This window comes from Chrysochloris asiatica, unplaced genomic scaffold (genome assembly GCF_000296735.1).
Source record: "Chrysochloris asiatica unplaced genomic scaffold, ChrAsi1.0 scaffold00042, whole genome shotgun sequence".
Classification (NCBI taxonomy): Eukaryota; Metazoa; Chordata; class Mammalia; order Afrosoricida; family Chrysochloridae; genus Chrysochloris; species Chrysochloris asiatica.
The window spans coordinates 5,759,357-5,769,463 of NW_006408560.1; the positions used below are offsets into that span (position 1 = coordinate 5,759,357).

Consider the following 10,107-nt stretch of genomic DNA (forward strand, 5'->3'; position numbering starts at 1 on the left):
TAGCTGCCATCGAGTCGGTACCGACTCATAGCGACCTTATGCACAGCAGAACGAAACACTGCCTGATACTGGGCCAACCTCACTATCGTTGCCACACTTGAGCCCATTGGTGCTGCCATGTTGCCAATCCATCTCGCTGGGGGTCTTCCTCTTTTTCTCTGACCCTCCACCCTACCAAACATGATATCCTTCTCCAGCGACTAAATATTTTAAATCCTCTTTGCTTTCAAGCAATGTTGTAGCATCTGCATATCACAGTGTGTTAATGACTCTTTCTTCAACTCTGATGTCTTGTTCTTCTTCGTATGATCCAGTTTCTTAGATCATTTGTTCAGCATACAGATTGAATAAGTATGGTGAAAGAATACAACTGTGGTGCACACCTTTCCTAATTTTAAAACATTAGTTCTTCCTTTGTTCTGTTTGAACAACTGCTTCTTGGTCTTCTTGGTCCATGTACAGGTTCATCATGAGCACAATTAAGTGTTTGTGATGTTGTCCATAGCTTGTCATGATCCACAGAATTGAAAGCCTTTGTGTAGTCAATACAGCACAAGTAAACATCTTTCTGGTATTCTCTGCTTTTACCCAAGATCTATCTGATGTCAGCAATGACATCCCTCGTTCCACGGCCTCTTCTGAATCCAGCTTGAACCTCTGAAAGTTCTCTGTCAGTGTATGGTTGCAGCCATTTCTTTATTACTTTTAGTAAAACTTTACTCGCATGGGATATCAAAGATATAGTCCGATGATTTCCCCATTCCAGTGGGTCAATTCTCTTTGGATAGGGCACAATTTCAGATCTATTCCTATCAGTTGGCCAGATAGTTGTCTTTCTAATTTCTTGGCATAGATGAGTGAGTGCCTCCAGTGCTGCCTCACTTTGTTGAAAGATTTCAATTTGTGTTCCATCAGTTTCCGGTGCCTTGTTCTTTGCCAATTCCTTCAATGTGCTTTGGACTTCTTCCTTCAGTATCATTGGCTCTTGATCATATGCTGTCTCTTGAAATGGTTGAACATCGACTATTTCCTTTTGGTACAGTGACACCGTGTATTCCTTCCATCTTCTTTTGATATTTTCTGCATCATTCAATAATTTGCCCAGAGAAGCCTTCAATAATGAAAGTTGAGGCTTGAATTTTTTCTTCAGTTCCCTCAGCTTGAGAAATTCTGAGTGTGTTCTCTCTTTTGGTTTTCTAACTCCAGGTCTTTGAATATTTCATTATAATATTTGACTTTGTTTTCTCAAGCTGACCTTTGAAATTTTCTGTTCAGCTCTTGTACCTCCTCACTTTTTCCATTTTTAACATCTCTACTCTGTAAAGCAAGTTTCAGAGTCTCTTCTGACATCCATTTTGGTCTTTTCCTTCTTTCTTGTCTTGTTAATGACCTTTTTTGTTGTTGTTGTTGTTGTTAATGACCTTTTGCTTTCTTCCTGTATGATGTTCTTGATGTAATCCCACAACACTTCTGGTCTTTGGCCTTTAGTCAAATCTGTTCTTCAGATGATCTCTATATTCAGGTGGGATATATTTAAGGTCATATTTTGGCTTTCATGGACTTGTTTTAATTTTCTTCAGGCTCAGCCTGAATTTGCATATGAGCAATTGATGGTCTGTTCCATAGTCTGCCCCTGGCCTTGTTTTGACTAATGATATGGAGCTTTTCCACTGTCTCGTTCCACAGATGTAGTTAATTTGATTTCTTTGTATTTCATCTGGTGAGGTCCATGTTTATAGTCATCATTTATGTTGACTTTAATGTTAAAAAGGTATTTGCAGTGAAAAGTCATGGGTCTTGCAAAATTCTATCATACAATCTCGAGCATCATTTCTATCACCTAGGCCATATTTCCAACTACTGATTCTTCCTCTTTGTTTCCAACCTTTGCATTCTAATTGCCAGTAATTACCAATACATCTTGATGGCATGTTTGATTAATTTCAGACTGAAGAAGTTGGTAGAATTCTTCAGTTTCATCATCACTGGCTTTAGTGGTTGATGCATAAATTTGAATAATATTGGTATTAACTGGTCTTCCTTGTAGGCATATGGATAATATCCTATCACAGCATTGCACTTCATGACTGATCTTGATACGTTCTTTTTGATGATTAATGCCATGCCATTCCTTTTCAATTTGTCATTCACAGCATTGTCAGTTTCAAAATGGCAATACCAGTCCATTTCAGCTCACTAATGCCTAAGCTATTGATGTTTATATGTTGTATTTATTTTTGACACATTCTATTTCATTTTTGACAATTTCTAATTTTTCTAGATTCATACTTCATGCAGTCCATGATCTGATTATTAATGGATGATTACAGCTGTTTCTCTTCATTTTTAATTGTGCCCCATCAAAAAATGAAGATCCTGAGAGCTTCACTTCATTTGCATCATCACGGTCAACTCTACTTTAAGGAGGCTGCTCTTCTCTAGTTGCATTTTGAGTGCCTTCAAACCTGAGGGGCTCATCTTCCAGCACTGTATCTGACAATATTCTGGTGCTCTTCATCATATTTCAATATTTAATAATCTGGTGCTGACAGTGTCCCACTACTATTCATAAGATTTTCAGTGAGTAAATATTCTGAAGTAGTTTGTCTCTCCTACTTCCTAGTCTGTCTTCATCTGGAAGCTCAGCTGAAACCTGTTCACTGGGGGTGACCCTATTGGCATTTAATATACCCATAACATATCTTCCAGAATCACAGCAATACACAAGTCACCACAGTATGACAAACTGACAAATGAGTGGTGGAGGTACTGTCTATTCAGTTCCAACTCACAGCAACCCTAACAAAACACTGTTAGGTCCTATACCATCCTCCCAGTCATTGCTATGTTTGAGTCTATTGTTCATTTATCATGATTTTTATTGGTCCTCTTGTGAGAAATGTTGTCTTCTTTACATTGAGATATAATTCACACTGAAAGCTGTACTCTTTGATCTTCATCAGTAAGTGCTTCAAGTCCTCTTTACTTTCAGCAGGTAAAGTTGTATCATCTGAAAATCGCAGGTTATTAATGAGCCAATCTCCAATCCTGACACTATATATCTTCTTCATATAGTTCGGTTTCTTGGATTATTTGCTCAGCATACAGATTGAATAAATATGATTAATTGACATTATGGATTTTTGGAAAGGGGATCACAAAGGATGAGACCTTAAGAACAGATATAAGGTGCCATTTTCATTACATCATATCAAGAGCATTATCATAAATTGAATTGTGTTCCCCCAAAATATTTGACCTGGCTAGACCATGATTCCCAGTATTGTGTGGTTGTTCTCCATTTTGTAATCTAATGTAATTATCCTCATTTTGTGATGTGTTATAAATTTTAATCTCTTGGTGCTGTGTGTTAAGTGTTAGGCTGCTAACCTCAAGGTTGGAGGTTCAAATCCACCAGCTGACCTGTTGGAAAAAGATCAGACTATGCTCCCTTAAAGATGTACAGTCTCGGAAATCCTGTATAGGTTTGATATGAGTCAGAATCCACCTGATGACAGTAAGTTTGGTGTTTAGTTTGGAGTATATGTTAATGAGGCAGGATCACACCCTTTCTCTAAGTCACACCCTTGCTTGAGTTATACCTTTTATCTTATAAGAAATAAAAAGGAAAGAACATTTTGTGATTCCTGTTCTGAGGGTATGGGACTTTTATTATCAATACTGCATACATTCTTATAGTGTTGTAGGGTGCCATTGAATTGGTTCCTACTCACTGTCAGCCTGTGTATAACAGGACAGGGCACTGCTGCATCCTGTACCAGCCTCCCAATTGTTACGTTTGAGCCCACTGTTGTAGCCACTGTGTCAGTCTATCTTGTAGAGGGTCTTCCTCTTTTTTGCTGACCCTCTATTTACCAAGCTTGTTGTCCTTCTCCAAGGACTGGTCCCTCCTGATTATATGCCCAAGATATTTGAGACAAAGTTTCCATCGACATCATCAGTTCTGAGGAGCATTCTGGCTGTGCTTCTTCCAGGGAATGTGTGTTTGTTCTTCTGGCAGTCCATGGTACTTTCGGTGTTCTTTGCTAACACCACGGTTCATATGCTTCAGTTCTTCTTTTGGCTACCTTCTTCACAGTCCAGCTTTCACATGCATTTGAGACAGCTGAAAAGTGCCATAGCTTGGGGTGGGTGCCCCTGGGTTTTGGGGTGATATCTTTACTGTTTAGCATGTTGGAGAGGTCTTTTGCTTCAGATTTGTCCAATACAATATGCTATTTGATTTCTTAACTGCTGCTTACATGAGCATTGATTATGGATATAAGTAAAATGAAATCTTAGACAACGTCAAAGAGAGTAAGGGAGAGAGAAGCGAGAGAAAGAAAAAAAAAAGAGAGAGAAACAGAGCAGAGAGGAAAGGGACCTCACTACCCTCACTACTACCAAGAAGGAAGAGTTGGGAATGGGGTACTTCCTTTAGGTTGGGATCCTTGTTCTGAGAACCTCCTAGACCCAAGGGAAGATTGATGCCAAGATACCTGAAGATCTCCAAGGAACTCTGGGCCCACAGGTGTTGAAAGGAGACAGGAAACTTCCCCTAGAGCCAGTGCTTTGAATTCAGACTTCTAGCATCCTAAACTGTAAGAAAAGTTTCTGTTTGTTAAAGTCATCCACATAAGATATTTCTATTATAGCAGCACTAGATAACTATGACAGGTACATATTATCAATATGAATTATGACTGTGATATTGACCTTGATCATTTGGTTGAAGTAGTGTTTTCAGGTTTCTTCACTATAAAGCTACTTCCCTCCTCAACCCTCCCCTTCCAAAATGTACCCTTTGGAAGGAAATTCCTATATGCTTAAGTATGGATTACATATAGGGAGTTGTGCTTCCCTCATTTAGGATGAAATATATACACAATTTATTTGGAATTCCATGTGGGGTATTTTTCTCTTCTCCCCCATTTATTAATGTAATCATTTATATCAGTGTGGATTCATGGGTATTTATTTGTACTTTAGGTTATAATCTAGTACCACACCCACTCCTCACTTACGTCATGATTAAGTTCCAAAGACCAGATCATTATGTGAAATTGGAGGTTGACCATAACAGCTTACAAAATGGAGGATGGTTACATCATTGTGTAACTGCTAAATTACATTATTACATAACTGCCAAACCACTGAGAATCATGACCTAGCCAAGTTGATACATAACTTTAAGTCGTTAATGTGCCAAATTTTTTACTGTTGTCATAAATGGAAAATGTTGGCTAATGCGATAGTTGATAAGCGAGGAGTGGATGTGCTTTATTTATTTTGTAACTCAAATTGTTCCAACTTTGTCCACTGGGAACTCTTTCAGTTGGCTCTCATAAGTCTCATTTTCTTTGGTGACTTTAGCCTCCATCCTAGCTGCCTCTTACTGGTCTGTCGTATTTGATGACAAGAAACAGAGTTCAATTTAGTAGAAGGAGGAACTCTCCAATCATCAGAGTTAACCACAATGGAATGGACATCCTTGGGGAGAATGGGCACCCTGCCATTAGGAAAATGCCATCAGAACTTGGATGATTAACAACCTATAGAGTGGAGTCCTGCTTGGAAAGGACTTTTGAACTAGATGACCTTAAATGTTCCTTCCAACTCTAGGATTCTGTTCTTCTAAGTGGTGTTTAAAAAGATCAATTTACTTGAAATCCCTCTTTTCTTCTTTGTTGACAGTGAGACTGGTGAGTCATCTCTATGCCCCCACTGTGCCTGATACCCTGTGTTTCTCGTGGTAGATGCTTAATAAATGTTTTGCTGAAAATCAATACACTGATTGAATTGGAGCTTAGTTGGGTTTTGGAAGCCCAGGCAGATGAAAAATTCAAAGGTCGTATGTGAAAATACAAATAATGATGAACACTAAATTATATTAGGTATAAAGAGAAGTTTTATCCTAGGAGCTAATCGCTTTCTCCATTGTACCATCATTTACACAGTACTTACTGCTGTTATCCATCCTGTTGTATCAACGTCTCATCCATGTTTTTATTGCCAGAAACAAGAACTCCTGGTGTGGCACTGTAGGATAAGCACTGAACTGCGAACTGCAAGGTCAGCAGTTCAAACCCACCAATCATTCCTTAGAAACCTTATTAGGGTCATTATGAGTCAGAACTGACTCAATGACACTTAACAACCATAAATGCCCTGCTTAATACTGTACGCTTCAGTCAAAATTTGTTGAATGGCATTCGTTTTCCAGGTCCCTGGGAGAGAGGAGTGGGTTTCTTATTTTTCCTTGGCTTCGTATCCATACTACACTGTACTTGTTTCACTCTTTGTTTTTGTCTTTATCAGGTTTCTCTTGCTGGATCTCCGAATACCACGACCCCTCCACTATGGCCAGCCGGGGTGGGGGCCGGGGTCGTGGTCGGGGCCAGTTGACTTTCAACATGGAGGCCGTGGGCATAGGGAAAGGGGACGCTTTACCTCCACCCACCCTGCAGCCGTCTCCTCTCTTCCCTGTGAGTGTTTTTCTTCCTGTCCCAAGACTTTCATGTACCCCTGGCTCACACTATGATCCTGGGCCACCATTAAATTACCTTCATCTTGCCCCTCCCTGTCTTTATCCTCCTAACTCATTTGGGATGTTTTCCAGGCAAGGAATCATCCTCCTTTACTTGTCACATTCCTATCACCCCAGTTTTCAAAATACTCTGTCTTCTGCTCATTCTGTTTTTGGTACTGTGCTCAGTGGTAAACTGATCATTGCCTCTGCCTCCTTAGCCCTTAGAATTCCGCCCAGTGCCTCTGCCCTCTGGAGAGGAAGGGGAATATGTCCTGGCACTGAAGCAAGAGCTACGAGGGGCCATGAGGCAGCTCCCCTACTTCATCCGGCCAGCTGTCCCCAAGAGAGGTCAGTTGAAATGTTAACATCATGTTCAGATACCTTGCATTGCCAGTGCTCCATGGAGCCAGAGAAGCCAAAGGAGGCGCAGGAAGCTAACAGCCTAACAGGAGAAATCATGATAATTATAAACCCTTGCATTTGAAAAGCAATATTCATAGTTTGCTTTGTGTCTCAAATTAGTCTAGGAAGAGTGTGAAGTATTATGCTGCTTTCATAAGTATATATGTGTAAATGAAGATGAATGAAACATTTTAATAACTTGTATATCTTGGACACCAACCAATCAGAAAGAAGGGGCTGGGTCTTTGAGAACCTCTGCCAAGTAAAGGATTAACTCTTTAGTTAGTGGGTTGTCAGGAGAGGGTGGAGAAGGAAGAGCACTTGGGAGGCTCAGGACAATAATATTTACTAACTGGTGTAGAAGTTCAATATTTCAGTATTTTTACCATCATGCTTTCCCACTGGAACTCTGCTTTCCAACTGAAGATGAGGCTCGGCAAGATGAAAGACTTGCCTAAATTCACCCTATTAACAAGGACTTCCCATGTGGCACTGTAGGATCAGCACTAGGCTGTGAACCACAAGATCAGCAGTTCAAACCCAGCAGCTGCTCCTTGGAAACCCTAGGGTTACTATGAGTCAGAACCAACTGGATGGCACTAAACAACAGCAACAAACAACAGGAGTAAAGGGAAGAGTGAAATACTGCTTTCCTATTTCTAGTATACTTTCCACTGCCTCATACCACCTCTCAAGATAGCCATGCTTTGGGGTGGCCAAGGTCAAAAAAAGGAACTCCAAACGATTGTACTTTTAGGTGGGCACAATGGTAGTTCAGTGGTACAATCCTTGCCCTCCGTGCCAGAGATGCAGGTTCAAGTCCCTGAGAATTCACCTCAAGCTCAGCTACCACCATCTGTCAGTGGAGAGAACTTGTGTGTTGCTATCATGCAGAACAAGTTTCAGTGGAAGTTCCAGGCTGAGATGGAGAAAATCAGCAATGAAACCCTATGGATCACAATGGTATGAGTTGAGGGCAGCTCCTGATGTGGTACTGCAGGTACAGCTCCAGATATGCTGGATCTCAAGGTCAGGTTGAACCACAAGGTTGGTGGTTCAAACCTATCAGCCAGTCCTTGGAAACCCTATACAAGGTCGCTATGGGGCAGAACCAACTCATCGGTACTTAATAACAATAACTTCATTGTTTCCTTTATAACATGCTACTTCAAGATTGCCTTGGGCTATGGAAGAAAAGAAAAATAACTATTGTAATTTGGGGTGGCATAGGGGCTGGTTACAACTATATTAAAGATTCATACTGAAGCTGATCCCTAGACTCTGCGTTTGGGGTGAGGGGCTGGACAGTTCTGGAATATTGAGAAGGTTGAAGAGCGGTGAAGGGATAAAGCTTTAATTTAACTCTTGACCTCTGACTCTTCAGATGTGGAGCGTTACTCAGACAAATATCAGATGTCAGGGCCAATTGACAATGCCATCGATTGGAACCCTGGTAGGTGATGGACCTTTCATTGACAGTTCTTTTTTTCAGATGCTTGATAAGCCTCAAGCCACAATCCACCACCTCCTTTTCACCACCCCCTCCCTCACTCTGTCCACAGTGTCTCTGAACTGGAATCCTTAGATATGTTCTTAAACATTCTCAGACTCTACCTGAAAAACCTATTAAATAGCCTCCACTCCTCTAGAGGCTACCAAGCTACAGTTTTGTTAGAGCAACTTTGACCCAATCAATCACTTTGTCTCCCACTCTTACCCTCACCTTTCCTTCCTTTAAAACCAGTCATCATTCATAGGAGACGCCAGGTAGGGTCCTATTGACATTCACATTTCCTCTGTTTCCAGACTGGCGACGTCTACCTCGGGAGCTAAAGATCCGGGTGCGGAAGCTGCAGAAGGAACGTGAGTGTATCTGGAAAAATGGGAGAAGTCCAGTTTCTTTCATCAGCTAGAGAGTTCAGGCTTCTGGTGGTCTTGTCTGCTTTCCTAATTCCTACTCAACCATCTAAGGAACTCTGGTAGCACAGTGGGTTACAAATTGGGCTGCTAACTGTAAGGTCAGTAGTTCGAAGCTACCAGCTGCTCTGTGGGAGCTGGTAGCACATAGCTACCATTCAACCATCTAAATGTTGTTGCTGGATGTCTTGGTGTCCACATGGGGGCAGCAGAGCGACATGCTCTCAGCAGGAGGGTAGTGTGGAAGGCTAACAAGGTTTGTCCTCTGACCTCTGATGGTTCACATTTGATTTCTTCACAAGGGACTACTATCGTTCTTCCTAAGAGGTCCTCTAAGACCCCAGAAGATAAGGAGGAAACAATACAGAAACTAGAGGTGAGGGGGAAAGGTACATAAAGACTCCCTGGCCCTAGATCCATTTCCTTTCCTTTGTGAATCTCAGTGTTTTCCCCTCTGAGAGCTAAATCTGGGAGTTTCTTCCTTTTCACATTCACATAAGACCCTGGAGAAAAAGGAGGAAGAAGTGACTTCAGAGGAAGATGAGGAGAAAGAAGAGGAAGAAGAGAAGGAAGAGGAAGAAGAAGAGGAGTATGATGAAGAAGAACATGAAGAGGTGAAGGAGACCCCCACTCCCATCCTTGGCTTCCCTCTCCCCCTAATAATCTCAAGGGATCTCAACTCCTTTCAATCTGGGATATTTTCTTCAGAAGCTTGAAGGGACAAAGGAGATTGTGCCCCCAAAGAGTAGAGGTTTTCCTCAACACTATCTTTCCCCAATCTCTTCTTAACAGTAAACTTTGACAGGAAGGAAAGGCTCAGGGCTGGAATGGTGTAATGGGGAGGGACCTGATGATATCTGGAGAGGAAAAAAAGAGTATCAAAAATATGCCTGACTATTATCTCTTTTCACTTCATTTTAGGAAACTGATTACATCATGTCGTATTTTGACAATGGAGAAGACTTTGGGGGTGACAGTGATGACAACATGGATGAGGCTATATACTGAAGAAGGCCCTTAATCAACATCCTAGATTCTCATGTCTTTTTGGATTTGAGATGCAGAGAACAGCCATCCCTATTTGGTTTTGTCTATAAGCAAGTCATTCATCTGACTCTTCTCAGAATCCAGATAACCAGGGTAATCCCTGAAGGTGGGAGTGGAGATGACAAGAGGTAGCTAGCTCTCTTTTCAACCCTTTTCCTCCTTCCACACTTGTAACCACTGCCATTGAATTGATTCTGACTTATAGCAACCTC

General features: G+C 41.2%; 1 protein-coding gene across 1 annotated transcript in view; it reads left to right on the forward strand.

Moving 5' to 3' along the window:
• POLR3GL (polymerase (RNA) III (DNA directed) polypeptide G (32kD)-like) overlaps positions 1-9,856 on the forward strand; it is a 24,982-nt gene extending 15,126 nt beyond the window's left edge. Inside the window, exons 2-8 of the mRNA XM_006861338.1 lie at positions 6,319-6,485; positions 6,748-6,877; positions 8,316-8,384; positions 8,738-8,794; positions 9,151-9,224; positions 9,349-9,462; positions 9,770-9,856. Coding sequence (XP_006861400.1) covers positions 6,360-6,485; positions 6,748-6,877; positions 8,316-8,384; positions 8,738-8,794; positions 9,151-9,224; positions 9,349-9,462; positions 9,770-9,856 — 657 coding nt within the window. The 5' untranslated portion in view covers positions 6,319-6,359. The remainder of the gene's footprint in view (positions 1-6,318; positions 6,486-6,747; positions 6,878-8,315; positions 8,385-8,737; positions 8,795-9,150; positions 9,225-9,348; positions 9,463-9,769) is intronic.
• The last annotated feature ends 251 nt before the right edge of the window (positions 9,857-10,107 follow it).